Raw genomic sequence first — 17,206 nt, 5'->3', positions numbered from 1 at the left:
CACTGCTCCCTCTCCTCACTCTTTTTTGTTGGCCCTCCTTTCCCAGGAAACCCTAATCAGGTTTCCCTAAATACTCCGCCTATCAGCCATTCGATCTTTTTTCCAAAAGATCTAGATCGTTCATCACACCTCTTTATCTGGGTCATTCGATTGACATCCAAATATGTGGTGTAGTTTTGGCTGTTTATTTCTCCGCGTTTTTTGACCATCAGATCAGATAGATCTTAACCGTTCATCCACATGTCCACCTAGTTGATGCACATGGCTGAAGAGACCTCACTCGATTAGCCAGTTTTAACACCTTACTTGCTGAGATGTCAAAACTTTCTAAAATTCTTCTCAGGCCTCGTTTTTGTATATTTAATTCATTTAAGTTTTTTTTAACTGCAGAGGGCTCCCAAAATTTTAATTTTTCTTCAATTGGATCCCTAAACCCCCAATTTACGATTTTTTTAGTGTTTAAAAATTTATTTTTAATTTTTTCTCAGGTTTATTAATCACCATATTTATCTAAAACCCGATTATTCTTGTTTGTTTGTTATAGTCAACTCTCTACCTTATACTTTCTTGGAATTTATTCCTGTCCATGCATATTTTTTACCATATCCCTGTCCCATGCGGTCTAGACGATACTATGGGGAAGCACTCTCTATCCATGGTACCAAATTTTCCTGTAATCACCCTCCTCCATAAGATATCGGTTTTTTTTTCATGAATCTCTATAGCCACTTACCATGTAAAGCCAAATTCATCTCCACTAAAGGAAGACGATGGTTATGGTCAATAATGGTGTGATTCACCGAAGAAGGGGGTAAACTGAAAACAATTGTGAGGTTGGCACGCATCTTGAATCTATGACTCATATGACTATGACATCGTCTTTTTTGAGAATTTGTATAGTTATGGAAAAATACTTCTAAAGGAAAAATAAATCATATAAACAATGCAACAAGGATGTATCACTCATGTAAAAGAGGAAATTTACATTTGTTGTTTGATTGTAAAGGATTTTTTTGATAGGAATATCTCTCCTCTCTCTCCTCTCTCCTCCTAACCCTAACCTGTATTCGGAAAACGGTCGACCGTCTAGGCTGACCACTACCCAAATATATTCATGTGCTGATATGGACGAAGGTTTCTATATATCGAAGATAAATCCTTCGACTTATGCTGCAAAGGAAAGAAGACGGATGGCTTGAGAATTACGGAAAACGAGTGTGGGTTTAGAAGGTTGATTTTCTTAGATAAGTAGGAATATGGTTGGTTTCTCAATGCGCTCAATGATTTTTGGTGGAAGTGCAGACCGGGCCTATGGGCGAAGCACCTGGTGAGGAGGAACTACTAATTATGGATATCATATGAAGCGAATTGACGAGGGGAATATATTACTCTGACAATACAAGGAGGAAACAGAATGAAGAGAACCTTCTTTTCGGGTGGAATGCAGGGGAGTGGGTGGTGGAAGCTAATGGTGGTAGCCTATGAATTAGCTGACAGACTGATAATACCTACTAAGCTGACTGATGAAGGTGGAAGGAATAAAACGGAGACCCCAAAAACTAAAAAAATTAGATGAAATTTCCTTGGAAAGCTTCCTTCCAATGCCCGCATTGTAACACCCCGATCAACGCAAATGTTGCGATGGAGTTAGAGGGCTCAAAGTCTTACGCAGCATTGGTTCAGGCTGTCGAGGTTAATGCGATTCGGGTAGGACAAAGGCAATCCGATCATACTTCTAATCGGATTGACACGAATGGGCATTACAGGACGAGTAAGGGGTGTACAGACAGAGGCCAAAAGGACAATCTCAAGCGTCGTTTTGTTAAAAAGGGGGAAAAAGCATGCGTCTTTTTGGGCCGACATCAGATTGGCAAAAAAGATGGGCTGGACGAAAAGAAAAGGTATACATGGAAAGAAAAGGAAAAGTGGAAAATGAAGAATGACGCAAATCGGGGCCTCTTTTTTTGGCCGGATCTGATTTGCTTTATTAACCCGACTAGGGGTGAATCATCTGGCTCAAAAGAGGTGGTTTCTCTTTTTCTTGGGTTTTGAACAAAATTAGAGAAAAAGGAAATGAAGAGCTAGGGTTTGTCGAAGAGAAAGTAGCTGAAGGGAAGATGGAAAGGTGTTAGCCGATGAGGGTTTGACGATGAAAAAAAGAGAAGAAGACGACATATACTCTATTTTCTCCACAATGGAGGACTTCGAAGGTGACGGGAAAACTGACTTGGATCTTCCGAGCATGGAGAAGGAAGACTTGGCGGAGAATTGTGATCTAATGGTGGTAGAATCTGATGCTATGGCTTTGGAAGCATCTCATGATCCGGAGATTGAAGAAATTCTCCAACTTAGTCCATGAGGTGAAGTATTGCTCTCAGTGGGTCATAAACAATGTGAAAAAATTTAGCAAAAAGATGGACGTCTCTTTAGAAGATATGGAAGATTTGTCGTATTTTTTCTTCTCTGAATTTGAAAAAAAGAATTGCTTGTGAGTAAAATAGGATCTGCTTCAAAAGAAAAGAAGAAAGTGAGCTGTGGTACCCCAAGGGAGCTTAAAAGACTGGAATCTTCTATCAACTATGATGGAAGGAAAAAAGAGGGCAAGGCAATTGGAGGGTTTAGGATGATTTGTGAATGATTGGGAAAATCGTGTCTTGGAATGTCCGAGGGGTGAATAATAGAGGCAAAAGGCTTGTTATCAAAGGGTGTTTGAAGAAATGGAAGCCCACCATTGTGTGTCTGCAAGAAACAAAAATTGATGATTATTCCTCAGTAAAGACAGAAAGTTTGTGGCGTGAGAACAACTGGGATTGAAATGCAATTCCTGCGAAAGGTTTTGCTGGGAGGACGATCATATTCTGGAAAGAGGATTGGGCAAAATGTTTGGATGTCATCAAAGGTGAATGTCATGTATCTTCAGAAATTGTAGGGGGGCTATAGAGTGGATGTTCACTGGGGGTCTATTTTAGGGGCAACAAAGCAGAGAAAGTAGTTCTATGGGATGAACTGAAGAAATACAGAAGTATATGGGGTGGCAGGTGGACTGTAGGTGGTGATTTTAACATGATTTTAAGTAGGGAGGAAAGGAGTTGCAATATTTTCTCGGCGAAAGAAGCTGCTGAGTTCAAAGAGGTCACGGATAGGTCAGGGGTGGTGGATTTGCCGCTGTCCAAGCGGCAATGGACCTGGTCCAATAAAAAAGCAGGTTGAGAATTGATAGATTTTTTGTTTCCTTTGATTTCTTGCTCAAACTGACTAATTATGCCAGAAAACTCTCCCCTGTCCGACCTCTGATCACTATCCATTATGCCTGGAGGCTGAGGGGATCCAATGGGGACTGATACCATTTCGGCTAGACAACAAGTGGTTGAAGAAGATTTCTTTCCTCAGTTTGGTGGAAAATACTTGGAAAAATTGCCAGGTTCATGGCTGTGCCAGTTTCAAACTTGCTTACAAACTCAGGTTCCTGAGAAGTACCATTGAAGTTTGGGCCAAAGAGGAGTTGATGAATGAGAAGAGCAGCTTTGAAAGTACCTTGGATGAGATTAGCTCTTTGGATTCTAAGAGGCAGAAAATGGTTTGGATGAGAAGGAGCAAAATAAACGGAATAATTTAAAGATTAACTTGGCTTCTTATTTGAAGGAGGAGGAATTGATGTGGAGACAGAAGTCTAGAGAGAAGTGATTGGAGGAAGGGGATTGAAACACGAAATATTTCCACGCTTTGGCCTCTCATCGATGGAGAATCAACTATATTGAGGAGATTGTTATTGACGGAAAGAAAGCTGGGGGGATGCTGATCTGCGTGAGGCTGCTAAGGGATTTTTTGATAACCTATATTTGGAGACTCGTATTTTTCGTCCTAAATTGCATGGTCTGCCGTTTCAATGCATTTCTGTTGAGTGCAGACAACATTTGGAAGAAGAATTCACTGCAGATGAAATCCTTGAGGGGTTAAATTTCTGTGATGGTAACAAAGCCCCGGGTCCTGACGGTTTTAGTATGAATTTTCTACAATGTTTTTGGTCTTTGTTGAAAGAGGACATTTTGGCTGTTTTCAAAGATTTGCACTCTAAGGGTAAGTTTGTTAAATCTCTTAATACTACCTTCATTACCCTCATCCCCAAGAAAAGTGGTGCTATTGAATTCAAAGACTTTAGGCCCATCAGCTTGATTGGGTGTATATACAAACTTACTGCAAAGGTGTTGGCTAGAAGAGTAGTTAAAGTGATGGGTGAAATTATTGGGGTTTGTCAACATGCTTTTGCGGGCGGCAGACAGATTTTTGATGCTGTTATGGCTGCTAATGAAACAGTTGATGATTTATTTGTTAACAAAAAAGATGGATTGGTGTGTAAGCTTGATATAGAAAAAACATATTGATCATGTTAATTGGAATTTTGTGGATTACATGCTCTTGAGAATGGGGTTTGGACAGAAATGAGAAATTGGATGAAAGCTTGTGTCACTATCACTTACTTTGCTGTTTTAGTAAATGGGGGCCCTTCAAATTTCTTCAATGCTTCAAGAGGATTGTGACAAGCTGATCCACTCTCCCCCATTTTGTTTATAATGGTGATGGAGGCTTTTAGCAAGCTACTGAATAGGGCTCAAGATCAGCAACTGATCAAAGGTGTTTCAGTGGGAAGGAGTGGGGTTAGTACTGAAATTTCCCACATTTTCTTCGCCGATGATACTTTAATTTTTTATCAACTGGAATTGAGAAGCTTGCTACATTTGAGATGTGTGCTTTTGTGCTTCCAAGCTGTTTCAGGGCTCAAGATAAACTTAAATAAGTCGGAAGTGACAAGAATTGGTGGAAATGGGGCTGTTGGTTCTTTTGCTATGATCATAGGCTGCAAAGAAGTAAAATTTCCTCTTAAATACCTTGGCCTTTCTCTTGGTGCTAAGTATAAAGATCAAGTATCTTGGGAACCGGTGATTGATTTGTTTGAAGAAGACTTGCGGGTTGGAAAAGAAATTTCATTTCAAGAGGGGGGAGATACACCTTATTAAAGAGCACTTTGGCTAGCCTCCCAATATATTTCCTATCAACAATTACTATCCCCGTGAAGGTGGCTAAAAGATTGGAGATAATACAATGTAGATTCCTTTGGGGTGATAGTGAAGAGGAGAGGAAGTATCATCTTGTGAAGTGGGAAGATGTCAAAGAACCTATCAATTATGGGGGGCCTTGGAATCAGGTCCATGGTCAATATGATTATCGCTCTACAGGGGAAATGACTTTGGAGATACATGACGGAAGAACATAGTTTATGGAGAAGGATTGTTCATTCTTGCTGGGGGTAAGTACATGGTTAGGAAGAGGTTCAGCAAGATTCCTGTTACTCATGGAAGAGGAGATTGGAGGAAAATTTTGATTCGATGGTGCAATTTTTAGCTTTGTGTCGCTTGGAAACATGGGAGAGGAAACAAGATTAATTTTTGGGAGGACGACTGGATTGGGGATGGCTGTCTTAGCAGGAAATTTCCCAGAATTTTCAGCATTGCCCAATCAAAACAGATGGCTGTCGTGGATGTTTACTGAAAATCTAATGACAACATTGTTTGGTCTATCTTTATCAGCAGGAACCTAAACGATTGGGAAGTTCACGAATTTGAGGAATTGATGAAAGCTGCTGGCAGAACAAAGTGTGTCCATTTGTGATGATCAAGCTGTTTGGAAGTATGAAAAAAAATGGCTATTTTTCTGTAAAATCATATTACCATTTTTTGTGCAGAAAACAGAACGTGCATAGACATATTTTTCCAGCAAAACAAATCTGGAAAACCAAAGGTCTGCCTCGTATTGCTTTTTTGCCTGGGAAGCATGCTGGGAAAGGATTTTAACCATTGACAAGTTGAAAATTAGAGGAAGGGTGCTGGTTAATGGTTGTTATTGTTGTCTACAAGTTGAGGAAACTTGTAATCACCTTTTATTATGGTGCCCGATGGCATATGCGTTATAGTGCATGATCTATAGTCTTTTGGGGATTGATTGGGTTATGACTGGGTCTGTGGAGGGAGAAATTTGGGCTTGAGATGAGTTATCTGTAAAAAATAAGATTGCTAACTTGATTCCTTTGACCGTCTTCTGGGTCATTTGGAAAGAGAGAAATAGTAGGGATTTTGATAGCGTAGAGAGTAGTATCCTTAATTTAAAAGATAAGTGGTTTCATTACTTTGGGTTTATTTTATTGGATTATGGTATTATCAGTGATGTAGATTTTGGGAATGTCATTGATTCACTAACATGATTGTAAATCTATTGTAAATGGGTTTAAAAAAAAAGGAAATTTACAGCTCATTCTCTAGAATCGCATCTATCGAGAGTAATTTTCATATCCTCAAATATTTTAAAAAAAAAGATTCATATCCCCAAACCCATTCTATTTTTTTTTTCTTCCTAATCATCCATAAGTAGCCAAAGGACAAGACCTATATTCTTGTTGTGACAGTTATTCTGGCAGATGCCTCTCCATGCCCATAGTTGCTCTTTCATAGAACCAACAATTATCCAACTCACCCTGAAAAGCCATTATCTTTTGTAGCTGTTAAGAGGGTGGACACTAAAAGATAAGATGATTGCCAGACTCCGTCATTCCCTTGCAAAACTAGCATTCGTTCATGATAATTTCCCCCTTTTAATCAAATTGCTAGGGTTAGAATACAGTCCTTGTCGCTCTAAGGAAGGCATTGATCCTCCATACTTATTTGCAGGGCAACTTTGCATTAACGACACTTAGTAATAATAATCAGATTTTTACCAAAAAGGTCTCTTTCGAATTAGCTTCCAGATTGGCTCATCCAAGGCCTCTTGTGGCCTCATACACTAGGAAAGTAAATTTATTAAATTAACATACTTATCCACTTTTCAGCCACTAGGTTGCTGACAAGACCCACCACCCAAATGCCATTATTGAGGGCACAAGAAAAAGGCTCCACCACCATGGCCTCTTTATTATGAGCTAAAAAGCAAATTGCAAGAAAATGATGCTCAAGGGAAACACCATCAGTCGGATCACTCTTCTCCTCTTTATCATCCTGGATTACCTGCCAAGCCCATAACTCATCCTAAATAGTTCCAACAACAGCAAAATTCAAATCAAGAAAGGATATGGCCATGCACCAGTAAAGTGGTAAGAGAAGGGGCCTTCAAGAGTAAATGGAATGGAGTTTCAGCTTACCCTTTACACAGATAACAACTGTTCACCAAAATCGTCTGTCAATTTCTTAGATTGTGAATTGTGAGATCTGGCTTTCACAGTCAAAATATTGCAATTTAGATTGTCAATTTCAAGGGTAGGAGAGGTGCACATAGGAGGACTCTGCACTGGCATTGTATCCACTTCCACGTTGGATCATCATGCTCTAACCAATTCATTTGGCATAAGGAGAGATGTTGGAGTAGGTCCACTGTCCTAATTCCAGTTTTCATATTTCTCACAAAGTTGATATTCCATGCCACTTCACCAACATCCTAGGAGAAATCCTAAGAAATGGGCAAAAACAAACATGCAGCAAAAAGAAGATAACATGCAGTAACATAGCAATCCCGCAGAATTGTTAGGAATGCTCATATGAATCAATTAGTTACAAATGATCTTAAATAGGTGCTGAATTTTTCTCTTTGTGATACCATTATATTGTGGAGAGCTTAGACAAGAGAATCAGTGGATTATCCTATAACGAGTCATGAAAGTTGTAAAAGTTATAAGAATTTGCACCGTCGCTTTGAAGAATACAATTAGATGTATGAAATGGAATTTGGGTTTGAGAACACAATGCATAACATAGCCTAACAGGTACAACAAACTTACCCTAAAAATGCAGGGCTGAACTCTATTTAGGAAGTGTAAAAATTGTTGCACTGAGAACCCTTTACATTTATAGCTTATTCTGTCTTGAAACTGATGTCATTTCTACTTTCTTTTCATTGTACTTAAAAAGCTGAAATCAGGGAGCGGGATTGGTGCAATGTTGTTACATGCCATGCAGATACTACAGAGGCATATGTATGGAGACTTCAGCACTATGTTCTTGGAGAGCATATTCTAAGACCATGCCCTGACATTCCAACTGCTGTCAAGGTTAGAAATCATATTCTCATCAAGAATTTCTATGATGTTTTGATTGGTTTATAACATGTGTTTTTCTCGGGATTTAGCCCATAGATTATGCAGTCTTCTATTAAAATTTATAATTTGCTCTATTACAATTTTAATGAGACAACGGGATCTGTTACTCTAATGCAGACGAATCTGATGATATCATATCTGAAATCTAAAATCTTGTTTATATACAAATAGTGTAATCGAGGTGACATGTACTCAAATAAAAAAATTGATTTGACAAACATTTCTCTGCTAATAGGCCTGCACGATCAGTGCTTGTGGCAATTTTGCTGTTCTTGGGACAGCAGGTGGTTGGATCGAGCGGTTCAATCTTCAATCTGGAATCAGCCGAGGAAGTTATGTTGATATATCCGAAAAACGGAGCTGCGCTCATGTTGGAGAAGTAGTTGGAGTTGCTTGTGATTCTACAAATACACTACTTATAAGTGTAGGGTATCATGGAGATATAAAGGTATTAATGTCCTTATTCCCTTGATACTGGGCTCTGTAGGTCCTTATATCTCCATACATATATTTTATCATGAATGCTTTGGTTAAAAGATTTTGTGGAGCATATGATGACACTAGAGTGATTACTTATGGATTTATAGTTTAATCTTTTTATCCTATCTCCCTGTGTACTCATTTTTGTTTCTGGACTTCAGACATTTTATATCTGTAATTTGAACGACTTGATGAAGGGCAGATGAGGCATGATACTCAAAGGATTAGTTAGGAAAAGGAAAATTGTGCACAAAGGAACCTGGAGCTTAGAGGGAGCAAATTGGTTTTTTATTTCATCTTTTTGCTTTTCTGGGTTCATGTACTTCCCCATTGTGTTTGCCACTATTGAGAATCAGTATAGCTCAAGTAGACTAGTGCATTAATATTTAATAATTAGGGCAAGTTAAAGTCGGGTTAGTCCTTTTATGAAATAAATTCTTCTTGTTTATTTTGGTAAACTTGACTTCCTTAAGCTTTGATTTGTTGCACGAAAAAAAAATTTCATTAACCTTAAAGTATATGATTTTAGGAGCATTTAAATTAACAGTTATTCCTTTCAAAGTACTCAAACTGAGATTTCTCTCTGGCTAGGAGATAACATCTTGGGTTCTTTCTTAATCAATTCGTTTGCAGCCTGGACTTGAAACAAGGAAACTGCTATTGTATCACCTTTTATTTCTTTGCTTGGATTCGTTTACATTCTGTTTTCAATATGTTGGGTCTTTACTTTGCCTTGAATATTAATAATAATCAACTTACTGAATGCATATGTTTCCTAGTTTTCTGCTATGTTTTCTGATCAACAGAGAGAAACTTATAATGCCCATAAAATGTCTTAAGAGGAGCATGTAGGAACAAGTATTTATGGTAGTTCTTTGTTCATATTTACAAGAGAGCAATTCATTAGTTATCAAATTGTAGTTATAATTGGCATAAAATCACATCTGCAGCAAGCTTTTAAATGATAATAATTCTTTATTAGAGAAGAAGTGTTTTTCATTTTTAAATTTTGTTTTTTGGAGAGAAGAGTAAGTAAAGAAAGTGTTTTAAAGGGGGCTGAGAGAGGAGAAAAAAAAAAAGGAAAAAGTGCAAAGGTTCAGCCAATCACATGATTCCTTTGTGATAAAAGAAGAATATTATTAGAAGAACCAAAAAAGGAACTACAATCTAAAAGAAGATGAGTTCTCCTCCAGAAAGAAGAAAGAACACAAAAGGTCTAAGAACAAAAAAAAATAAGGAAAAGAAGTTGCATCTGTAGAAATCACTTCCCAATCCATTTATAGTGCAGACAAAAGAAATTCTCCTAAAGAAACCATGTGCTTTTGCTTTTGCATTAAGAGAGATAAAATCTATCATCCTTCTCTCGAAAATTATTTGACTGAATAAGACATTACTCAAAAGATTCTAATGTTCCCTCAAACCAAATGACACATGAACCTGGGAAAAAAACACCAAATGCTCCTTACCTACTTTGGAACTGCACACGCGTAAACAAAATTTTCCAATTTTGAGGTGTACACCCGCTAAAAACCTAAAGAGGATTGTAATCTGGTCCAACCTTGTGAGCTGAAACATATTGTTCTCTGAACTCTGGAGCATAGGAAGCACATGTCTAGAGCTTTTTGAGGTCTACTAGACTAGAGCAGGTTATTGGTGTTAGTCCTTTTAAAGACCACGATCCAAAAAAAAAAGCCTCTATGCTTGTTAGTACAGAAGCAGAACCGAGCGCGCTACCAGATTCGTGTGGCAGCTGAGTTACTGCTGATGTCTGCCGTACTGGTTGCTTTAGATTTTGTTGCTGATAGCTTGTGGGACAGCCTTTCAATCTGGAAAGTGAGTTCCCACTCTCTTTCTTTCATCCAAATGGGATACTCTTGATAAAGTTTAAGGCATGCTTCAAATTGCTACTGGAATTCTTCATATCATTGGCTTTGATACAAATACGTTATGATCCCTGGTTCACACCTGGTTGATTTTTGGTCTTTACAATGTACAATTAGAGAGCTTGTTCTTATTGGAGAGAATCCTTCGATCTCTAGAGAACATTTAACCTTTTGATAATAATTGGATGCTTTTTTCATTCACTGAAATAGATATATGTAAGGAGAACTTTTGCACTTTGTGATGTCATAAAACTAACTGGAAACTGAAGTTAAACTAAATTGTTAAAATTAAAAGACTAAACTAGGAAAAAGTCCTAGTGTAGATCTAATTTACCACTTTTCCTAATAGGTGACCTAGCTCAAACCTCACAGCTGTTTCTGTACTGCTCTTGGTAGACTTATGCTTCTCATGCGTGCCACTGGTATAAACCAAAATGGGACACCAGTTTGCTTCTTGGTCTGTGTTTGGCACATGATTCTGTATAGCGGTACTAGGGAATTCTTGGCAAACATGACTGCAACAAGGCACTACATCTTAAAGAGAGTGCAGCTTTCCAACTCTCTTAAATGTGTGGAAAATTTCCCCACAACATAAAAAATAAAGAAAAAGCTTGTAAGTACCATCCTCATGCTCCAGCTCCCTGACAAAACACTTACACTGCTTAACACTTTTCTAAAACGATAGATGCTAGCCCCTTTGTATAATGGAGTAAATAACAAAGTAGTCAGGGTCACAAAATAAAGTATAAGAGTTTTTATTTTGAAAATGTTCAAATCACAACCAGGGAAATTATGACTTGTCCTAATAAAGTACTGGGTGCTTAGATACATTGCATTAAATAATGTTCTATCTACCAAGTTTTGCTGCAAAGTTTCATAAATGAGATTTGTTGTGCAGGTCTGGGATTTCAAGGGACAAGAAGTAAAATCTAGATGGGAGATTGGTTGTACTGTGGTTAAAATTGTTTATCATCGCCATAATGGTAATCTTTTGCTATTTGAACTCAGTTCTTAATCTTTTTTTCTCTCTGCACCATTGCACTCACTAGAATGTGGCTGCATCTTGCAGGTCTTTTGGCTACTGTGGCAGATGATTTGGTAATCCGATTGTTTGATGTTGTGGCATTAAGAATGGTTCGTATATTTGAAGGTCATACAGACAGAATTACAGATTTGTGTTTTAGTGACGATGGAAAATGGCTTTTGTCTTCTAGCATGGATGGGAGTCTAAGAATTTGGGATGTTATCTTAGCAAGACAAATAGATGCAATAGGTGTTGATGTGCCTGTCACAGCATTATCTCTATCATCAAATATGGATATTTTGGCAACTACTCATGTTGATCAGAATGGAGTCTACCTGTGGTAAGTTCTGATCAATCATTTAATTGACAAAATAAGTAGATTATAGAGCAGGATAAAAGAGTGAAGTTTGTCATTATTACTGCCATGTTTCTGAGTTCACCTGAATTCCAGTACAAGTTGAATATGTTTGTTTAGATATCCTACTGCTTTCATCAAGTTGTTTCTTTGTTTAAAGTTTGAAAATGTTCAAATTTTTCAGGGTTAATCAGTCAATGTTCTCTGGGGATTCCTCTATTGATTCTTATGGAAGTGGGAAGAAAGTTGTGAACGTTAAGTTACCATCTGTTTCTTCTTTGGTATCTTCTCAAGCTGATGATATCGAGAAGCCTGTTGTCAATCACATGGAATCAGAAAATGCTTTGAGTAGTCAATCTTTCAATTTCAGGATACCAGATCTGGTTACCCTTTCATTATTGCCAAGTAGTCAATGGCAGAGCTTGATTAATTTGGATATTATAAAGGTCTTTGGTTTCCCCTCTCGCTGGATATTTCTTGTTCTCCCAGTTTAGCTTCTTTACATATATTATGCATTAGTTCTTCTCATAGTTAGATTTTTATCCTGCCTGCCTTAAAACTTTCTCAATTTTCAGGTCCGCAATAAACCTATTGAGCCTCCAAAGAAACCTGAAAAGGCTCCTTTCTTTTTGCCTTCGCTGCCGTTGCTTTCTGGGGAAATATTATTTAAGCCCAGTGAATCAGCTAATGAAGAGAATGACACAAAAAGCAACGAAGTGGAAGAGAGCAAAGAAAAATTTGATGTGCCACGATCACAATTCTCACAAATTCTTTGGTCTTCTGGGGAGATGAAAAATTGTAAGTTGGCCAGCTTTTGCAATATATCTTGATGAGTTCAGCTCAAACCTTTCTTTATTGATTGTCATATATCTATGCTGGTAATAGCTTACATTTTCGTATTTATTGTCTTCCAGTTGCAGTGTTCACTGATTACATTAAGGAATTGTCCCCTTCAGCTTTGGACATGGAACTTAGAATGCTTCAGATTGTAGACGATATTGAACAGCAAGAACTTGACAAGAGACCTGAGTTCATTTCAATTGAACTGCTGCTGGATTACTTTATCCATGAACTATCTTGTAGAAATGATTTTGAATTTATTCAAGCTGTTGTTAGGTTATTTCTGAAGGTATTCACTTACTGCAGGGGAATTTCTTTATTAAAAAAACCTTTTAGGTGTGGGCTTTATAGTTGCTTTTTCTAATGTCTTGCATGTCTTTCCTGATCAGATACACGGCGAGACTTTACGTTGCCACTTAAAACTACAGGATAAGGCAAGGAAACTTCTAGAAATTCAGTGTGCAGTATGGCAGAGAGTAGATAGATTGTTCCAAAGTGCGAGATGCATGGTCTCCTTCCTCAGTAATTCACAATTTTAAGTGTCCTGAGGAATGAGTTTTTTCTCCTTTTTTTTTTTTTTTGCTTTTATTATAATATGCAATCCAGTTTTGTAGTTAACATAATTTCATAGATTCAAACAGTCATCTTGTATTCTCTGTCCATTGAGCATTTTAGTTGCAATTTTGACGTTTAGGTTACAAGTGTTTGATTTATAATATAAAATATGGGATGCAGTTGAGATGAGTTTCCGCCATTTGTAGGCGGTGCTGTTACATTAGCCAATTAACTGTTAAATCTGTTGAGCCAATCAACTAGCCTTTTTAGCTCTGGTTCAAGAGTGCATAGAAAACGATTGTGAAATTGCCAAGTCTTCCATACTACCAATAGATATTTTCTGGAGCCCTAATTTGTGTTTTCTTCACCCTCTCCCTCTCTCTCTCTTTATGTTTAAAGAGGTGAAGCAGGAGGCAGTAGATTGATTTACATGTTTACAATATATTTCTCAGATTAAATTGATTTTCTTTTTGGTGATTGCTTTTATTGATTGTTTACCAAGAAAACTTGGTATAATTCTAACATCTGTGAGCATATGTGGTGCCTCTTAAATCTTGATTTGAAAATTCTTTGGCCCTTTTTCCTAATCAATCCAAATTATTGTTATTTTATTTGTTTAAAACTTGAAAGAAACGGACTGAGAAGTATATATTTGCATTGAGAGAAATGAGGAAACATTTATTTTAAATATGAAAACACTTTTTAATATTTATTTTTTTTAGATTATGTATTATTTAGTACAAAATTATATATATATATATATATATATATTAGTTAGCATTGAAGAAAATAGAGTGCAAATAAATCATATAAAATTTTAAAATGTTAAAGTTTTAATATATATTTTTTTTAAAAAAAATCATTTTACTTCTGCTGTAAGTATTCTATAAATATGCAGTTATGATATACTTCGAATAATAAAAATATCTATAAGCACATGTAAATTTAAGAAATAAAAATAAAAGGAAATCTTGTCTAGCAAAATGAACTCTTGATTTTGTATTTTCTTTGCTAGAAGATTAAATAAAGTCTATCACTTAATACTAATAAATAAATAAAATCAAGAAGTATTTGGATTGATATATTATAAAAAAAATGACTAAAAAGAGTCAAACGTTTTTTTTGTTGAACTTGTAGAAAAACAAATCAACATGAAAGTAAACTAAAGTACAAAGACAAATTTTTAGTATAGATACAGTTAACGAATTTAGCTATATTAAATTTTTTGCAAAATAAATAACAATACACCAATAAATACAGGAAGGTCAACAAGAATATTATGTCAAAGACTAATTGCAAGAAGATCACTTGTTTATGGTTATTAGTATAAAGAGTTTCATAGTTAATATCTGTAATTTTTTTATAGTGAATGTAAAAATTACATTTACTGAATAAAAATAAATTCTTCAACAAATTAGAATATACTCAGAGTATAAAAATGGACAACAATAAGAGAGTTGCAAATATGAGAGTAAGTGCTGGTTAGTAGGCGTTAATTTCTATTCTCCTCTTATGATGCTTGTGTCATCCACTCTCCCATCAGCCATAAATTTTACTCATCAAGACATAATTGTTTTTTAAGAACAAACTTGCCTCTCAAAGCAACATCACCCCCTCATAGTTGATTCATCTTTTAGAGCGAGTTGTCTTACCAAATAACATCAATCATTAACGACAATGTTACCTTAGAAAACAATCAAAGATTGAGAGAGGTCTATAAAGGCGAGCTAGCTGACTTATAATGGAGACTCTAAATGTCATTACGACGCTCATTAATTACAAACTTGTAATTAAATTAGTTAAATCATTCAAGCTATCTCTCTTAGGCAATGATCCACTTAGCTTTTTTAGATATTCCTTAGTGCGATGGCTATTCATAAAACATGATAAGTAGATAAACAATCACATGCTTTCAAAATAAATTGAAAATGTTCTTAGAAATTCTATATGAATTTGTTCTTCTTCTTTCAACAAATGTTCAAAACTTCATATTATTTGAATCCTACTGAGAGGTGTAACCCTAATTCCAAGTCAGGATGTTCTTTTATTTTTAATCTTTCACTTCTATTATTTATTTCTGAGTAACCCGAACATAAGCGACTGGACCAATAAAACCACTAATTTGTGGTTATAATACTTTCTAAATATGTAATTTTTATAAAAAGACAAGTAATCCTAATTAAAGTCATTATCAATATTTTGTAGTACCCATCAAGGGACCAGATTATTCTCTTATTAAACAAAATTGTTGCAAGCATTTTATACTAATCATCTAAATTAATTTTTAATATCCCAACATTTGCATTGACTACTTAACTAACATCACAGCTTTAAGACACCTAAATCCAATTAAAAAAGACTTTAAACGACTTATATCTAACCCACTAACTATTTTAAAAAATAACTATACACAAATTCAAACATCACTAAATTAATTGCCAACCAACTAAAAAAGAAAACTTAAACAAAACTAGGATAACAAAATTATCTAACAAGAGAGATCTTTTTGATGACATTAAGTCCACATCCAAAATTGTTAGAAGAATTAAAATTTTTAAATTATTCACGAAGTTACTCTTATATATCAATACCAATAAAGCAAAAATGACCTAAGAAGAAAAAAGAATGAATAAGAGAAGCAACACTATAAGAAAAAGAATCTAACAAGAAATCTTCTAATGGTAAGATGTAAAAAGTAGGGTACAAGAAATATGGGCTTCTTAATATCTCTCAATCCCACATTTTAATGCAAGATAAATATTACTGATTTCATAATGACCATTGACACATCACAGAAGAATATTTTAAGTGTAATAACGAAATCTTAGTAGTTAACTAAAATATTTCACTTGTAAGATTTTAAAGAGGAGAAAAAAATCCTTAGAGAAGAAAATAACGATAACAAGGCTTTCTCGTCCTCTAACAAAGGTGACCTACGCAATAACTAAGGGGGAGATATCAAGGAATGTTAGGAAAAATCAAATTTGTTCTATCTCACATACCTTTAAAAGAAGTTAAAAACACTAAACTATGCTTCTAAAAAAAAGATATGAAGAGAATCCAAACACCCAATGATGATGTAGTAATGATTAATTGTTAAAATCTATAGGATAAATAGGAAAGTATACAAAATTTGTTTCATTTTAAGAGAAATAGATAGAATTGTAGATCTCCTCCCAAAGCTCAATTCATCTCGACAAATTGAAAAAATATACAATTTTTTTATATATATATATTTTACTCACACAAGGTGACCATTATTTGAGATAATTAACTTCTTTTCTTAAAAAAAATATAAAAAAAAAGGGGAAAAAAAAAGCCATTTCATGCTAAAGCCAAATTTACTCTTGTGTTAACTTGATGCCTTATATAAGAGTAAGGTTTGAGCCTCAATTAAATATACCTAACATTTTTTGTGATTGAAGCCTCCTCACTAACTAGTGTCCCCTTAATCCACTGCATAGTTGCAACTTGAAATATACCATATTTATACATATATATATATATAGGTGTGTAATTCACATTTTATCTCCAAGGCTTTTTTGTTTTAAATAGTTAAGAAGAAATATTTAGTTTAATTCATGTATAAAATTAAATTGTTAATTTTTTTGTTTTTAAAAAATACATAATTATTTTTATATGATAAAAGTTTAATATAAATATAAAAATATAAAAATAAAGTTTCGAAAAGTATAGGTAAATACATACATTTATTTATTTATAAGACACACAAGTCCAAAAAATAAAAATAAAAATAAAAATTTGTGATTGAAGCATGATTCCTGGCTACTTCAATTGGTGATTGTTGTGTAATATACCCTACAAGGAGAGCAATCCACATCCAATGATTTTTGTTAAACAAAATCTTTGATTTGATTCTCCTAAAAAAAAAAAAAAAAAAAAAGTTTATTTCAAAAAACTTCTCATCATTG

General features: G+C 35.3%; 1 protein-coding gene across 3 annotated transcripts in view; it reads left to right on the top strand.

Annotated features, from left to right (window-relative positions):
• The window catches only part of LOC110812755 (transducin family protein / WD-40 repeat family protein), a 32,362-nt gene extending 18,860 nt beyond the window's left edge, over window positions 1-13,502 (top strand). For all 3 annotated transcript variants that reach the window (XM_088217759.1, XM_088217758.1, XM_088217760.1), the window contains 8 exons: window positions 7,950-8,089; window positions 8,373-8,585; window positions 11,399-11,483; window positions 11,570-11,864; window positions 12,064-12,325; window positions 12,455-12,677; window positions 12,794-13,008; window positions 13,109-13,502. In XM_088217759.1, the coding sequence (XP_088073885.1) occupies window positions 7,950-8,089; window positions 8,373-8,585; window positions 11,399-11,483; window positions 11,570-11,864; window positions 12,064-12,325; window positions 12,455-12,677; window positions 12,794-13,008; window positions 13,109-13,258 (1,583 nt within the window). In that variant the 3' untranslated portion in view covers window positions 13,259-13,502. The remainder of the gene's footprint in view (window positions 1-7,949; window positions 8,090-8,372; window positions 8,586-11,398; window positions 11,484-11,569; window positions 11,865-12,063; window positions 12,326-12,454; window positions 12,678-12,793; window positions 13,009-13,108) is intronic.
• Window positions 13,503-17,206: the final 3,704 nt, after the last annotated feature.

This window comes from Carica papaya, chromosome 4 (genome assembly GCF_054855325.1).
Source record: "Carica papaya isolate Zhongbai chromosome 4, ASM5485532v1, whole genome shotgun sequence".
NCBI classification, from domain to species: domain Eukaryota; kingdom Viridiplantae; phylum Streptophyta; class Magnoliopsida; order Brassicales; family Caricaceae; genus Carica; species Carica papaya.
The sequence above is the reverse complement of the archived record's forward strand: the minus strand, read 5'-3'. Positions and strand labels throughout refer to the sequence as shown.